The sequence below is a fragment of the Oncorhynchus nerka genome, linkage group LG7 (assembly GCF_034236695.1).
Source record: "Oncorhynchus nerka isolate Pitt River linkage group LG7, Oner_Uvic_2.0, whole genome shotgun sequence".
In the NCBI taxonomy this organism is placed as follows: domain Eukaryota; kingdom Metazoa; phylum Chordata; class Actinopteri; order Salmoniformes; family Salmonidae; genus Oncorhynchus; species Oncorhynchus nerka.
Window position 1 is genome coordinate 40,562,496 of NC_088402.1, and position 16,393 is coordinate 40,578,888.

At 44.0% G+C, this 16,393-nt stretch overlaps 2 protein-coding genes and 1 long non-coding RNA gene across 4 annotated transcripts; all 3 read left to right on the top strand.

The window, feature by feature from the left end:
* LOC135572337 (uncharacterized) lies at positions 1-992 on the top strand. Its single transcript, XR_010464220.1, has 3 exons — positions 1-546; positions 758-864; positions 948-992. It is a non-coding gene; the product is annotated as an uncharacterized LOC135572337 (long non-coding RNA).
* Positions 993-1,173: 181 nt separating this feature from the next.
* Positions 1,174-3,645, top strand: LOC135572374 (uncharacterized). The gene is made up of 11 exons (XM_065020066.1): positions 1,174-1,191; positions 1,310-1,456; positions 1,546-1,626; positions 1,749-1,898; positions 2,044-2,063; positions 2,183-2,252; positions 2,343-2,429; positions 2,528-2,626; positions 2,736-2,816; positions 2,907-3,011; positions 3,165-3,645. Exons 1-11 carry the CDS (start codon positions 1,174-1,176, stop codon positions 3,294-3,296), a joined length of 990 nt encoding a protein of 329 aa, XP_064876138.1. The 3' UTR covers positions 3,297-3,645.
* Positions 3,646-12,475: 8,830 nt separating this feature from the next.
* On the top strand, positions 12,476-15,838 carry LOC135572338 (uncharacterized). 2 transcript variants are annotated; one of them, XM_065020045.1, is made up of 14 exons: positions 12,476-13,020; positions 13,232-13,338; positions 13,422-13,493; positions 13,583-13,666; positions 13,785-13,931; positions 14,021-14,101; positions 14,225-14,374; positions 14,488-14,537; positions 14,657-14,726; positions 14,817-14,903; positions 15,002-15,100; positions 15,210-15,290; positions 15,381-15,485; positions 15,639-15,838. In XM_065020045.1, the coding sequence occupies exons 1-14, from the start codon at positions 12,855-12,857 to the stop codon at positions 15,768-15,770; spliced, it is 1,431 nt and encodes a 476-aa protein (XP_064876117.1). In that variant the 5' UTR covers positions 12,476-12,854; the 3' UTR covers positions 15,771-15,838. The 2 variants fall into 2 exon arrangements, with proteins under 2 accessions (XP_064876117.1, XP_064876118.1); XM_065020046.1 differs by lacking the exon at positions 14,817-14,903 and having other exon boundaries at positions 12,479-13,020.
* The last annotated feature ends 555 nt before the right edge of the window (positions 15,839-16,393 follow it).

Here is a 16,393-nt window from a genome sequence, read left to right on the forward strand (position 1 = left end):
AAACATTTCAATGGGCCATTGACCTAGCTAGTGACTTTAAAAAATAGATTTGGTCTTTAAGTTTTAGATTATACACACACAACATAGGAAAGCCTCTGGTGACAAAATAGGGTCAATGGAATTAGAATGATGACCAGGAATTGTATAGGATTCTAATGGTAACCATGGAGTTCCAAACTCATTTCTATGGCAACACAGCTGTCAATTTTATAAACAACAATTTCAAATATATGCGTTGCCATGAGACATCTAACCGTTAGAACATATTGGCGTTCTATTGAACGTTTTCTGTTCGAAAACAAGAACAACTTCAATTTGCTGTTCAACAACAACAAACTTGACTGATTTTTGAGACCTGAGATTAAAACATCGATAGGAAAATGCCTGGGTGCTTTTCAAGATTGACAGAGAGAGTGCGAGGACGTCGGCAGCCTTCTGCGTCGACAGGTTGTTCAAATTCATTTATGGGTTGTTTTTGTTGTCTTTTTCCGTTTTGCAGGGTTCGCGATCGTCGGGAGGTGGACAGCGACAGCGACTTCGAAGAGGGTACGTGGAGTTTTAAACTTCTTATTTTACCACATTCAACATTGACAATGTAATTTGTGAAATGTTGTGTATTTCTGTCATCCAAACTTTCAAGGTAACGTTAACTTGAGTAATTGTTGCTAAGCGATGCACTTTTGCTAGTAGTACTAGCTAGCGCGCTACGTTTTACGTCCTAATAACTGTTTGTTTGTTTTCCTGTTCCTACTTTTAGAATCAACTGTACTGGATGAGGTCCAGTTGGATGTGCCACTGCTGCCAGTTATCCTTCATGTCCAGGATGCTGCTATCATCCTTGAGGATGTGCCGACTATCCTTGAGGTACACTTTTCAGAAAGCTTTTGGTTTTATGTTTGAAAAGTATCCCACATATTCATTCTGAAAATCTTTGTTGTCTGCTTTAGGAGCCCACTGGTAATTGGCAGCTGATACCGATTAGGTTCAGCCCCTGTACTGTGATCCTGTTGTGATCAGGGTAAGAGAACCACACACAGTCACATCACCGTTACAATGTTTGCTGTTTCTAACCTGAATTTACTGTAATGTCACCCCCCTCTTGTGCAGAACAATGCCGGTCCAGTGGCTAAAGCCTGGAGAACTTTCCAGTTCATCAGCCCCATTATCACCTACATGCGTGGGGGATCCCAGGTATGTGTCTTTGTAACTATCTAGTCCTAATCTTCAGAGTCATGTGATCAAGATGGAAATATGTTACAGCGATGGCTGATGTTGTTTTGTTGATGTTACTTGTCGTTTCTCTCCACAGCAGGTGGTGGTGAGGATGCACCATGTGAGTAGGGTTCGAGGCCTGGAGACTCAACTGGTGTGGGCCATCTCCAAGGAGACAGCCAGGCTTAGTCCAGAGGGCATCCCCTACTGTGCCACCAAGGTGCAGTCTGTCACTTGGATCCAGGTAAGATGTAAATACTACTGAAATAGTATTAGATTGGGCTTTTCTTCACTTATTCCATTTGGCCTTAACATGTCGTCTCTCTCTGTCAGTATGTGGCTGGCAGGGTGACCCAGTATGCGTCTCACCTCCGCCACGAGACGTCTGTGGACGTGACGTTTGGCTGCTACCAGGTAAATAAACGTTTTCCTATGTATATAGAATACCAATTACTGGGCATTTTTCCATTAGATCTGCTCTGTTTTTTAATAACGTGTGTGTGGTAAACAGGTGTGTTGTGTGTGTTTTGGAGCAGCAGACTGATGTCTCGGTGGTGTACGCCACTCTCCACATGGGGCTGGATGGGCTGCTCTCCTCCTCGTGGGGGTCGGAGGCTGCCTCCGTCTCTACGCCCACCAATCAGCAGTTCACTGAGCCAGAGCCTGAGGGCCACAACCTCTATGAGGTCAGATGTTAGACACACAGCTACACATTCTATAGACTAGTAGCATTAAGATCCATCCATTGACCCATTGTTTGTCATGTCACAGATGTTGAATGTTTGTTCTGTTGTTGTAGGGCTGGGAGGAGGACCTGCTGCCTGAGGAGAGGGGGAGGTTCCTCTGCTAAAGTGAGTTCCTCTAAATGTCTGTGTAGTCTGGGCTTGTCAGATGCTGAAGGATAGTTATCACCATGCTGTATCCCCATTGACTCTAATGGTTGACATGCTCCATTCCCTCCCTCCCACAGCCTCTACCTTACCACCAAGAGAGTGGAGGACATCGCCCTGAGGCTCGTCTCCCTGCGCCAGGCCTTCACTGTGAGTGGACCCACTTAAATTTTTTCTCTTGTTTTGTCTGTCTCCTAGAGGAAGATGGGTGTCTCACCCTAACTCTTCCCTCTTCTCTAGACACTGCTTGGTTCCACCCTGAGCAGGAACCATCTGTTTGTGGCAGGAAAGGTCCTAATGGGCGCACTGGTTCAGGCCCACCACATGGTAGCTCACTAACTCATTATTCATTCAAGGGAAAGAGAGCGTCCTCAGTGGGAAATGTGTTCTGTTCATTAATATCAACGCTCTTTGCTTTGTGATAGGACGAGTCCGAATTCATCCGTGCCTATAATGACTTTGTGGACTACCTGAGTGACCCCTCCAAGAAGATTGACATTGAGAGGGAGCTGGCTGAGGCAAAGGTGAGTTCATTAACTCTTTCATGTCTCACTTTGAGTTCTACCACATGCATGTCTTTTATACATCACAGTATCTGATCTGTTTGAAATCATTCCTATTTTCTTGTCCTAGATCCATCATGTTAACCTGATAGATGTCCTCTTTGAACTGGTGCTGTTTGGGTTGATGACAGCTCAGAAGTCCCTGATGGTGGTAAGTAGCATCTCACTGGTACATGTTTCGATGTCTCTCTATTAGCAAATTCACTTCAATTTCTCTTCTCTCCTCTTCTGTTTCCTTTAGCACCCTGGTGGGTTCATGGAGCGTCTGTACGCTCTCCTGTACTCCTTCCTGCCCGCTGCTGCCAGCATTGAGCCAAAGGCTGAGAGATACCTGCTGCTGCTCAATGTAAGAGTCAATAGTTTACTTCCTTATTCCTAGTTGACCTGAATAACAGGGTTTCAATTACATTTTACAGGGAGTAACTCTCCTTGTCTCTTTCCTCTTGGTAAGCTAGTAACTCAGAGCCATTATCTATGTGTTGTGTGGTGTTCTCTTCAGGGCGGGCTGATGGCTCTGCTTGATGACATGTTTGGGCAGCAGCTGGCCTGGTACTTTAACCCAGAATCTTTGGTCACTGAGCTCTCCAGCCTCCTGGAGTACCACCTGGAGAACCTCATGGCCAGCATGTAGTCCTACTGCAGAGATCTGAAAGGCCACACTCTCTCTTGCTCTCTCTCTCTCTCTGTCCATCGCTCTCTCTCTCTCTGTCCATCTCTCTCTCTCTGTCCATCTCTCTCTCTCTCTCTCTCTCTGTCGATCTCTCTCTCTCTTTCTCTCTCTCTGTCCATCTCTCTCTCTCTCTCTCTCTCTCAGGATTTGAGGACTTGAAGTGCTTTGTTGAACCTTGATTAGTTAACACACATTAAATTAATGTTTTCTCTTGTTTTCTCTCCCCACAGGATTCTTGTGCCACTTTGCCACCTAAGAGGGATATAGACATTAACGCACTATATTACTTTGCACTGAATTTTACATTTTTAAATAAAATAACTAGTAGTTCAACAGCATTTGTCTCGGTCGTTTCATTTACTTGATTATTTCATCACTATTTCCTCTTCCTGGAGTTATGAGGCTAATATTACATGAACAATTGTGCTTTATTCTTTGCATATGGAAATAAACAACATTTAATTGATTTACAGGTACTACATGCCCACACTTTATGGCATTGTATTGTGATGTGTGATACTGTACTGACTCTTCAAGCTGTTGAAAGTGTTCCACAGGGATGCTGGCCCATGTTGACTCCCAATGCTTCCCACAGTTGTGTCAAATTCATTCAATGTCTTTTGGGTGGTGGACCATTCTTGATACACCTACTACCATACCCTGTTCAAAGGCACTTACATATTTAGTCTTAATGGCACACATACACAATCCATATCTCAATTGTTTCAATGCTTAAACATCATTATTTAACCTGTCTCCTTCATCTACACTAATTGAAGTTGGTTTAACAAGTGACATCAATAAGGGATCATAGTTTTACCTGGTCAGTCTGTCATTTAAAGAGCAGGCATATAGTATAAAGTCGACCACTTCAGTCTTGAATGTAACTTCTCACTATCTGTACTCTACTGAAACCAATGTTATTGTTCATGTGAGAGAGGGTGTAGTAGTGCATACTGACCACTAGTTGGATCATAGCGTGGTTTGTGGTGTTCATGCAGGAACCCAGAGGGTGGAATAATGTGTCCAGTCGTGGCCAAAAGTTTTGAGAATGACACAAATATTAATTTTCAAAGTCCTCAGTAACTCCCCTTTTTCTATTGATTCTTGAAACATAGCAAGAATGAAAGGAATCAATTTATCATCGAATGCTTTCTAAAACTTGCTTATTAAACCATCATTTCCAGGGGACCTATTGTCCTTAAGGCTTTTAATACAGTCTTTTATCTCAACTTCAGATAACTCATCACAAAAATCCCTGAAATCAATTTCTATCTTCTTAGCAATGTTTGCTACATTGTCTAAGAAAAGATCCACATTGGAAGTTGATTGGGCTAAATGTATACAGATTCTGATAAAACTGGGTAACATGCTGAGAGATTTCTTTTGGATTTTCACTGGTAGTATTATTAATCATTAATTTACATATGCAAGTTTTTTCGCCTACCCTTTTTTCTAAATTAAAGAAATATTTTGTATTTTTCTCTCCCTCTTCCATCCATTTTCGTCTTGATCTTACAAACGCTCCCCGGGCCTTTTCCTTGTAGAAACAGCCAAACTGCATTTGTCGTGATGATAGCTCCAGTAATTCCTGATTAGTTAGTTCAGTTTTTTTAGTACAATCCATTATTCCCTTTATGATGTCATATTCTTTCAATTCAATTCAATTCAAGGGCTTTATTGGCATGGGAAACATGTGTTAACATTGCCAAAGCAAGTGAGGTAGACAACATACAAAGTGAATATATATAAAGTGAAAAACAACAAAAATTAACAGTAAACATTACACATACAGAATTTTCAAAACAGTAAAGACATTACAAATGTCATATTATATATATATATACAATGTACAAATAGTTAAAGGACACAAGATAAAATGAATAAGCATAAATATGGGTTGTATTTACAATGGTGTTTGTTCTTCACTGGTTGCCCTTTTCTTGTGGCAACAGGTCACAAATATTGCTGCTGTGATGGCACACTGTGGAATTTCACCCAAAAGATATGGGAGTTTTTCAAAATTGGATTTGTTTTCGAATTCTTTGTGGATCTGTGTAATCTGGGGGAAATATGTCTCTCTAATATGGTCATACATTGGGCAGGAGGTTAGGAAGTGCAGCTCAGTTTCCACCTCATTTTGTGGGCAGTGAGCACATAGCCTGTCTTCTCTTGAGAGCCATGTCTGCCTACGGCGGCCTTTCTCAATAGCAAGGCTATGCTCACTGAGTCTGTACATAGTCAAAGCTTTCCTTAATTTTGGGTCAGTCACAGTGGTCAGGTATTCTGCCGCTGTGTACTCTCTGTGTAGGGCCAAATAGCATTCTAGTTTGCTCTGTCTTTTTGTTAATTCTTTCCAATGTGTTAAGTAATTATCTTTTTGTTTTCTCATGATTTGGTTGGGTCTAATTGTGCTGTTGTCCTGGGGCTCTGTAGGGTGTGTTTGTGAACAGAGCCCCAGGACCAGCTTGCTTATGGGACTCTTCTCCAGGTTCATCTCTCTGTAGGTGATGGCTTTGTTATGGAAGGTTTGTGAATCGCTTCCTTTTAGGTGGTTGTAGAATTTAACGGCTCTTTTCTGGATTTTGATAATTAGTGGGTATCGGCCTAATTCTGCTCTGCATGCATTATTTGGTGTTTTACGTTGTACACGGAGGATATTTTTGCAGAATTCTGCGTGCAGAGTCTCAATTTGGTGTTTGTCCCATTTTGTGAAGTCTTGGTTGGTGAGCGGACCCCAGACCTCACAACCATAAAAGGCAATGGGCTCTATGACTGATTCAAGTATTTTTAGCCAAATCCTAATTGGTATGTTGAAATTTATGTTTCTTTTGATGGCATAGAATGCCCTTCTTGCCTTGTCTCTCAGATCGTTCACAGCTTTGTGGAAGTTACCTGTGGCGCTGATGTTTAGGCCAAGGTATGTATCGTTTTTTGTGTGCTCTAGGGCAACAGTGTCTAGATGGAATTTGTATTTGTGGTCCTGGTGACTGGACCTTTTTTGGAACACCATTATTTTGGTCTTACTGAGATTTACTGTCAGGGCCCAGGTCTGACAGAATCTGTGCATAAGATCTAGGTGCTGCTGTAGGCCCTCCTTGGTTGGTGACAGAAGCACCAGATCATCAGCAAACAGCAGACATTTGACTTCGGATTCTAGCAGGGGAGGCCGGGTGCTGCAGACTTTTCTAGTGCCCGCGCCAATTCGTTGATATATATGTTGAAGAGGGTGGGGCTTAAGCTGCATCCCTGTCTAACCCCACGACCCTGTGTGAAGAAATGTGTGTGTTTTTTGCCAATTTTAACCGCACACTTGTTGTTTGTGTACATGGATTTTATAATGTCGTATGTTTTACCCCCAACACCACTTTCCATCAGTTTGTATAGCAGACCCTCATGCCAGATTGAGTCGAAGGCTTTTTTGAAATCAACAAAGCATGAGAATACTTTGCCTTTGTTTTGGTTTGTTTGGTTGTCAATTAGGGTGTGCAGGGTGAATACATGGTCTGTTGTACGGTAATTTGGTAAAAGCCAATTTGACATTTGCTCAGTACATTGTTTTCATTGAGGAAATGTACGAGTCTGCTGTTAATAATAATGCAGAGGATTTTCCCAAGGTTACTGTTTACACATATTCCACGGTAGTTATTGGGGTCAAATTTGTCTCCACTTTTGTGGATTGGGGTGATCAGTCCTTGGTTCCAAATATTGGGGAAGATGCCAGAGCTAAGTATGATGTTAAAGAGTTTTAGTATAGCCAATTGGAATTTGTTGTCTGTATATTTGATCATTTCATTGAGGATACCATCGACACCACAGGCCTTTTTGGGTTGAAGGGTTTTTATTTTGTCCTGTAACTCATTCAATGTAATTGGAGAATCCAGTGGGTTCTGGTAGTCTTTAATAGTTGATTCTAAGATCTGTATTTGATCATGTATATGTTTTTGCTCTTTGTTCTTTGTTATAGAACCAAAAAGATTGGAGAAGTGGTTTACCCATACATCTCCATTTTGGATAGATAATTCTTCGTGTTGTTGTTTGTTTAGTGTTTTCCAATTTTCCCAGAAGTGGTTAGAGTCTATGGATTCTTCAATTGCATTGAGCTGATTTCTGACATGCTGTTCCTTCTTTTTCCGTAGTGTATTTCTGTATTGTTTTAGTGATTCACCATAGTGAAGGCGTAGACTCAGGTTTTCCGGGTCTCTATGTTTTTGGTTGGACAGGTTTCTCAATTTCTTTCTTAGATTTTTGCATTCTTCATCAAACCATTTGTCATTATTGTTAATTTTCTTCGGTTTTCTATTTGATATTTTTAGATTTGATAGGGAAGCTGAGAGGTCAAATATACTGTTAAGATTTTCTACTGCCAGGTTTACACCTTCACTATTACAGTGGAACGTTTTACCCAGGAAATTGTCTAAAAGGGATTGAATTTGTTGTTGCCTAATTGTTTTTTGGTAGGTTTCCAAACTGCATTCCTTCCATCTATAGCATTTCTTAATGTTACTCAGTTCCTTTGGCTTTGATGCCTCATGATTGAGTATTGCTCTGTTTAAGTAGACTGTGATTTTGCTGTGGTCTGATAGGGGTGTCAGTGGGCTTACTGTGAACGCTCTGAGAGATTCTGGGTTGAGGTCAGTGATAAAGTAGTCTACAGTACTACTGCCAAGAGATGAGCTATAGGTGTACCTACCATAGGAGTCCCCTCGAAGCCTACCGTTGACTATGTACATACCCAGCGTGCGACAGAGCTGCAGGAGTTGTGACCCGTTTTTGTTGGTTATGTTGTCATAGTTGTGCCTAGGGGGGCATATGTGGGAGGTGATGATGTCACCTCCAGGCAGATGTTTGTCCCCCTGTGTGCTGAGGGTGTCAGGTTCTTGTCCGGTTCTGGCATTTAGGTCGCCACAGACTAGTACATGTCCCTGGGCCTGGAAATGATTGATTTCGCCCTCCAGGATGGAGAAGCTGTCTTCATTAAAATATGGGGATTCTAGTGGGGGGATATAGGTAGCACACAGGAGGACATTTTTCTCTGTTAGGATAATTTCCTTTTGAATTTCTAGCCAAATGTAGAATGTTCCTGTTTTGATTAATTTAATGAAGTGAGTTAGGTCTGCTCTATACCAAATTAGCATACCCCCTGAGTCCCTTCCCTGTTTCACACCTGGTAGTTTGGTGGATGGGACTACCAGCTCTCTGTAACCTAGAGGGCAACCAGTGGGTCTGTCTCCTCTATACCAGGTTTCTTGCAGGATGACAATGTCTGTGTTACCGATTTCTTTGGTGAAGTCCGGGTTTCTGCTCTTCATGCCAAAGGCAGATGACCTCAGGCCTTGGATATTCCAGGATGATATAGTGAATGCTTTTTGTTCCATAGAGTGTCCAATGTTGTTGGTCGGGTTTGGCCTCAGGCCAGAAAGTGTGAGCAGAGCCTGCTGAGCATCTGGTACATGCCATTGGCTTGGGCGAGTGTGAGAGTGGGGGTTGGGACTGTTTGCCCGCTCACTACCTGGGCGTATGTGTGGCTTCCATGTTGAGGCCCTCTTTGCGGGGGTGGGGTGCATGGGGTGGGCAGGAGTGGCATAGGTCTGATCTGAGGGGGCCTAAATGGTGTGTGGGCATGGTTGACGTGGGGGGGTGTTGATTGGTTGGGGTGGGGTCCCTCACTGTCCTGGAGATGAATCTCATGATCACTGGTCGTGGTGGCAGGTTGTTTTCCCCATCTCTCAGCCTACCCAGATCGTGCACTACATCCAGAGAACCTGCAACAACATTTCGCTCCTCCTCCGGGACAACTGCCCTGCAAATGTCCTTCAGTCTTGCTTTGATGTTCTCATCAGATTTTTCTGCTATTCCATAAATTCGAAGATTCCATCTCCGACCATACCTGCCATTCTCGTTTACCTTTGACTCCATTTCAGTGAGTTTCTTCTGCTTTGCAACCTGAATTTTCAATTAATTACACAATTATTCAAAATAGCTACATTGTATGGTTAGATATATTTTTTTGTGAAAAAACAAATTGCAACTACAGTCTAAAACTATAAACTTTGTGAGAAAACACAAAACATTTTCCTCGGCTTGAAATGTTACACCCTCTCATGCTGCTATCCTGCCCCGTTAAGTGGTAGGCCACACAAGCTCACAAAACGGGAGCTTGTGTCCTCGATTGCAACACTCACTACCGAGTTCCATGCTGCCTCTGGAAGCAACGTCACAAGAACTGTTTATCGGGTGCAATATGAAATGGGTTTGCATGGCCGAGTCACCGCACACAAGCCTAAGATCACCATTCACAATGCCAAGTGTCAGCTGCAGTTGTGTAAAGTTTGAAGCCATTGGACTCTGGAGCAGTGAAAATGCGTTCTCTGGAGTGATGAATCACGCTTCAAAATCTGGCAGTCTGACGGACAAATCTGGTTTTAGCCGATGTCAGGAGCACTCTACCTGCCCTAATGCATAGAGCCAACTGTGAAGTTTGGTGGAAGATAAATAATGGTCTGGGGCTGTTTCATGGTTCTGGCTAGGCCGCTTAGTTTCAATGAAGGGAAATCTTAACTCTACAGCATACTGTAACAGTTGTCGTATGAAGGAGAGGACCAGAGTGCAGCGTGGTAAGTGTTCATCTTGATTTTTAATACAAATAGTGAACACTGAAACAAAAACAATAAAATGACAAATGAACAGTCCTGAACGGTGAAATAAAACACAGAACAGAAAATAAACACCCACGAAACACAAGTGGGAAAAGGCTACCTAAGTATGATTCTCAATCAGAGACAACTAACAACACCTGCCTCGGACTGAGAACCATACCAGGCCAAACGCAAACACAACATAGAAAACGGAACAACATAGACAACCCACCCAACTCACGCCCTGACCATACTAAACAAAGACATAATAAAAGAACGTCATAATAAAAGAAGGTCAGAACGTGACAGTACCCCCCCCCCCCCCCCAAAAGTGCGGACTCTGGCCGCAAAACCTAAACCTGTAGGGGAGGGTCTGGGTGGGTGTCTGTCCGCGGTGGCGGCTCTGGCGCGGCACGTGGACCCCACTCCACCATAGTCCTTCTCCGCCTCTTCACCAGCCTCCGTGGCCTCTTTAACGCGGCGACCCTCGCCGCCGACCTCGGACTGGGGACACAAGCCACAGGTCCCGAGCGGACGGGAAATTTCAGCAGCACCGGACGGACGGGAGATTCCGGCAGCACCGGACAGGCAGGAGACTCCGGCAGCTCCGGAGTGAAGGGCGATTCTGGCAGCTCCTGGCTGACTGACGGCTCTGGCAGCTCCTGGCAGCTCCTGGCTGACTGACGGCTGTGGCAGCTCCTGGCTGACTGACGGCTCTGGCAGCTCCTGGCTGACTGACGGCTCTGGCAGCTCCTGGCTGACTGACGGCTCTGGCAGCTCCTGGCTGACAGACGGGAGACTCTGGCAGCTCAGGACAGACGGGAAACTCTGGCAGCTCAGGACAGACGGGAGACTCTGGCAGCTCAGGACAGACGGGAGATGCTGGCAGCTCAGGACAGACGGGAGACGCTGACAGCTCAGGACAGACGGGAGATGCTGGCAGCTCAGGACAGACGGGAGACTCTGGCAGCTCAGGACAGACGGGAGATGCTGGCAGCTCAGGACAGACGGGAGACGCTGGCAGCTCAGGACAGACGGGACTCTCTGGCAGCGCTGGGCAGGAGGAAGACTCTGGCAGCGCTGAGCGTCCGGGAGCACCTGTAGGAAAAAATATCGAAAAGGAGCGGGACAACATTCCACAGGCGTCAATCAACAGCCTGATCAACTCTATGCTAAGGTGATGTGGGCTCCCGAGTGGCGCAGCGGTCTAAGGTACTGTGTCAGTCGTGCAAGAGGTGTCACTTGTTCAAATCCAAGCTGCATTATTATTGTTATTTGACCCTGCTGGTAATCTATGAACATTAGAACATCTTGGCCATGTTCTGTTATATTCTCCACCCGGCACAGCCAGAAGAGGACTGGCCACCCCCCATACCCTGGTACCTCTCTAGGTTTCTTCCTAGGTTCTGGCCTTTCTAGGGAGGTTTTCCTAGCCACTGTGCTTCTTACACCTGCATTGCTTGCTGTTTGGGGTTTTAGGTTGGTTTCTGTACAGCACTTTGTGACATCAGCTGATGTAAGAAGGGCTTTATCAATACATTTGATTGATTAATTGCATCACACCCGGCCGTGATTGGGAGTCCCATAGGGCGGGGCACAATTGGCCCAGCGTCATCCGGGGTAGGCCGTCATTGTAAATAAGAATTTGTTCTTAACTGACTTGCCTAGTTAAATAAAGGTTATATTAAAAAATATATATATATATATTAAATTAAATGTGTCCCGCTGCATGAGGCAAATGGTGGTCACACCAGATACTGACTGGTTTTCTGATCCACGCTCCTATCTTCATTTAAAAAGGTATCTGTTACCAACAGATGCACATCTGTATTCCCAGTCATGTGAAATCCATAGATTAGGGCCTAAAGAACATATTTTAATTGACTGATTTCCTTATATGAACTATAACTCAGTAAAATCGTTGAAATTGTAGCATGTTGAGTTTATATTTATGTTCAGTGTAGATACATACTATTTTTCCACATATTGCCAGATTATTGCTATCAACCCTGTTTGTATCTTTTGGAACAATGGTAGTGAAGTTTATTAAAATGATGTAGAATAGATGGGCCACCACAGATGTTACAGGCATCCACAGGTCTTGACCACCATGTTGCGATGCTTCTTTAGGATCACATTGTTGTTGTCGTCGTAGAAGAGTACAGAGATGGGACTGAGCTTGGTGGGTGCGCAGCACGCTTTGGGAACCTCATCCGGCTTCAAAAGGTGAACCTGCCATAAATAAAGGTCAATCAGACTTATTCATACATACACTTTGATATAATCAATGATAATATCCTGTTTATAAAAGAGGTATGGATTATTATTATGCAGATGGTTCAGTGCTCTCCTACCTCAGTGGGAGGTGGCTTTGCCCCCCTTGTCTGAATGTGGTCAATATGTTTTATCCCGTGTTGTCTGTGCTCCACAAGACTTTATAGCCCACTGAGCCAAAGCCTAGACTTTCAGAAGTTCAACAACAACTTCCATGAAACAAGCTAAAACATTTCAATGGGCCATTGACCTAGCTAGTGACTTTAAAAAATAGATTTGGTCTTTAAGTTTTAGATTATACACACACAACATAGGAAAGCCTCTGGTGACAAAATAGGGTCAATGGAATTAGAATGATGACCAGGAATTGTATAGGATTCTAATGGTAACCATGGAGTTCCAAACTCATTTCTATGGCAACACAGCTGTCAATTTTATAAACAACAATTTCAAATATATGCGTTGCCATGAGACATCTAACCGTTAGAACATATTGGCGTTCTATTGAACGTTTTCTGTTCGAAAACAAGAACAACTTCAATTTGCTGTTCAACAACAACAAACTTGACTGATTTTTGAGACCTGAGATTAAAACATCGATAGGAAAATGCCTGGGTGCTTTTCAAGATTGACAGAGAGAGTGCGAGGACGTCGGCAGCCTTCTGCGTCGACAGGTTGTTCAAATTCATTTATGGGTTGTTTTTGTTGTCTTTTTCCGTTTTGCAGGGTTCGCGATCGTCGGGAGGTGGACAGCGACAGCGACTTCGAAGAGGGTACGTGGAGTTTTAAACTTCTTATTTTACCACATTCAACATTGACAATGTAATTTGTGAAATGTTGTGTATTTCTGTCATCCAAACTTTCAAGGTAACGTTAACTTGAGTAATTGTTGCTAAGCGATGCACTTTTGCTAGTAGTACTAGCTAGCGCGCTACGTTTTACGTCCTAATAACTGTTTGTTTGTTTTCCTGTTCCTACTTTTAGAATCAACTGTACTGGATGAGGTCCAGTTGGATGTGCCACTGCTGCCAGTTATCCTTCATGTCCAGGATGCTGCTATCATCCTTGAGGATGTGCCGACTATCCTTGAGGTACACTTTTCAGAAAGCTTTTGGTTTTATGTTTGAAAAGTATCCCACATATTCATTCTGAAAATCTTTGTTGTCTGCTTTAGGAGCCCACTGGTAATTGGCAGCTGATACCGATTAGGTTCAGCCCCCTGTACTGTGATCCTGTTGTGATCAGGGTAAGAGAACCACACACAGTCACATCACCGTTACAATGTTTGCTGTTTCTAACCTGAATTTACTGTAATGTCACCCCCCTCTTGTGCAGAACAATGCCGGTCCAGTGGCTAAAGCCTGGAGAACTTTCCAGTTCATCAGCCCCATTATCACCTACATGCGTGGGGGATCCCAGGTATGTGTCTTTGTAACTATCTAGTCCTAATCTTCAGAGTCATGTGATCAAGATGGAAATATGTTACAGCGATGGCTGATGTTGTTTTGTTGATGTTACTTGTCGTTTCTCTCCACAGCAGGTGGTGGTGAGGATGCACCATGTGAGTAGGGTTCGAGGCCTGGAGACTCAACTGGTGTGGGCCATCTCCAAGGAGACAGCCAGGCTTAGTCCAGAGGGCATCCCCTACTGTGCCACCAAGGTGCAGTCTGTCACTTGGATCCAGGTAAGATGTAAATACTACTGAAATAGTATTAGATTGGGCTTTTCTTCACTTATTCCATTTGGCCTTAACATGTCGTCTCTCTCTGTCAGTATGTGGCTGGCAGGGTGACCCAGTATGCGTCTCACCTCCGCCACGAGACGTCTGTGGACGTGACGTTTGGCTGCTACCAGGTAAATAAACGTTTTCCTATGTATATAGAATACCAATTACTGGGCATTTTTCCATTAGATCTGCTCTGTTTTTTAATAACGTGTGTGTGGTAAACAGGTGTGTTGTGTGTGTTTTTGGAGCAGCAGACTGATGTCTCGGTGGTGTACGCCACTCTCCACATGGGGCTGGATGGGCTGCTCTCCTCCTCGTGGGGGTCGGAGGCTGCCTCCGTCTCTACGCCCACCAATCAGCAGTTCACTGAGCCAGAGCCTGAGGGCCACAACCTCTATGAGGTCAGATGTTAGACACACAGCTACACATTCTATAGACTAGTAGCATTAAGATCCATCCATTGACCCATTGTTTGTCATGTCACAGATGTTGAATGTTTGTTCTGTTGTTGTAGGGCTGGGAGGAGGACCTGCTGCCTGAGGAGAGGGAGGTTCCTCTGCTAAAGTGAGTTCCTCTAAATGTCTGTGTAGTCTGGGCTTGTCAGATGCTGAAGGATAGTTATCACCATGCTGTATCCCCATTGACTCTAATGGTTGACATGCTCCATTCCCTCCCTCCCACAGCCTCTACCTTACCACCAAGAGAGTGGAGGACATCGCCCTGAGGCTCGTCTCCCTGCGCCAGGCCTTCACTGTGAGTGGACCCACTTAAATTTTTTCTCTTGTTTTGTCTGTCTCCTAGAGGAAGATGGGTGTCTCACCCTAACTCTTCCCTCTTCTCTAGACACTGCTTGGTTCCACCCTGAGCAGGAACCATCTGTTTGTGGCAGGAAAGGTCCTAATGGGCGCACTGGTTCAGGCCCACCACATGGTAGCTCACTAACTCATTATTCATTCAAGGGAAAGAGAGCGTCCTCAGTGGGAAATGTGTTCTGTTCATTAATATCAACGCTCTTTGCTTTGTGATAGGACGAGTCCGAATTCATCCGTGCCTATAATGACTTTGTGGACTACCTGAGTGACCCCTCCAAGAAGATTGACATTGAGAGGGAGCTGGCTGAGGCAAAGGTGAGTTCATTAACTCTTTCATGTCTCACTTTGAGTTCTACCACATGCATGTCTTTTATACATCACAGTATCTGATCTGTTTGAAATCATTCCTATTTTCTTGTCCTAGATCCATCATGTTAACCTGATAGATGTCCTCTTTGAACTGGTGCTGTTTGGGTTGATGACAGCTCAGAAGTCCCTGATGGTGGTAAGTAGCATCTCACTGGTACATGTTTCGATGTCTCTCTATTAGCAAATTCACTTCAATTTCTCTTCTCTCCTCTTCTGTTTCCTTTAGCACCCTGGTGGGTTCATGGAGCGTCTGTACGCTCTCCTGTACTCCTTCCTGCCCGCTGCTGCCAGCATTGAGCCAAAGGCTGAGAGATACCTGCTGCTGCTCAATGTAAGAGTCAATAGTTTACTTCCTTATTCCTAGTTGACCTGAATAACAGGGTTTCAATTACATTTTACAGGGAGTAACTCTCCTTGTCTCTTTCCTCTTGGTAAGCTAGTAACTCAGAGCCATTATCTATGTGTTGTGTGGTGTTCTCTTCAGGGCGGGCTGATGGCTCTGCTTGATGACATGTTTGGGCAGCAGCTGGCCTGGTACTTTAACCCAGAATCTTTGGTCACTGAGCTCTCCAGCCTCCTGGAGTACCACCTGGAGAACCTCATGGCCAGCATGTAGTCCTACTGCAGAGATCTGAAAGGCCACACTCTCTCTTGCTCTCTCTCTCTCTCTGTCCATCGCTCTCTCTCTCTGTCCATCTCTCTCTCTCTGTCCATCTCTCTCTCTCTCTCTCTCTCTGTCGATCTCTCTCTCTCTTTCTCTCTCTCTGTCCATCTCTCTCTCTCTCTCTCTCTCTCAGGATTTGAGGACTTGAAGTGCTTTGTTGAACCTTGATTAGTTAACACACATTAAATTAATGTTTTCTCTTGTTTTCTCTCCCCACAGGATTCTTGTGCCACTTTGCCACCTAAGAGGGATATAGACATTAACGCACTATATTACTTTGCACTGAATTTTACATTTTTAAATAAAATAACTAGTAGTTCAACAGCATTTGTCTCGGTCGTTTCATTTACTTGATTATTTCATCACTATTTCCTCTTCCTGGAGTTATGAGGCTAATATTACATGAACAATTGTGCTTTATTCTTTGCATATGGAAATAAACAACATTTAATTGATTTACAGGTACTACATGCCCACACTTTATGGCATTGTATTGTGATGTGTGATACTGTACTGACTCTTCAAGCTGTTGAAAGTGTTCCACAGGGATGCTGGCCCATGTTGACTCCCAATGC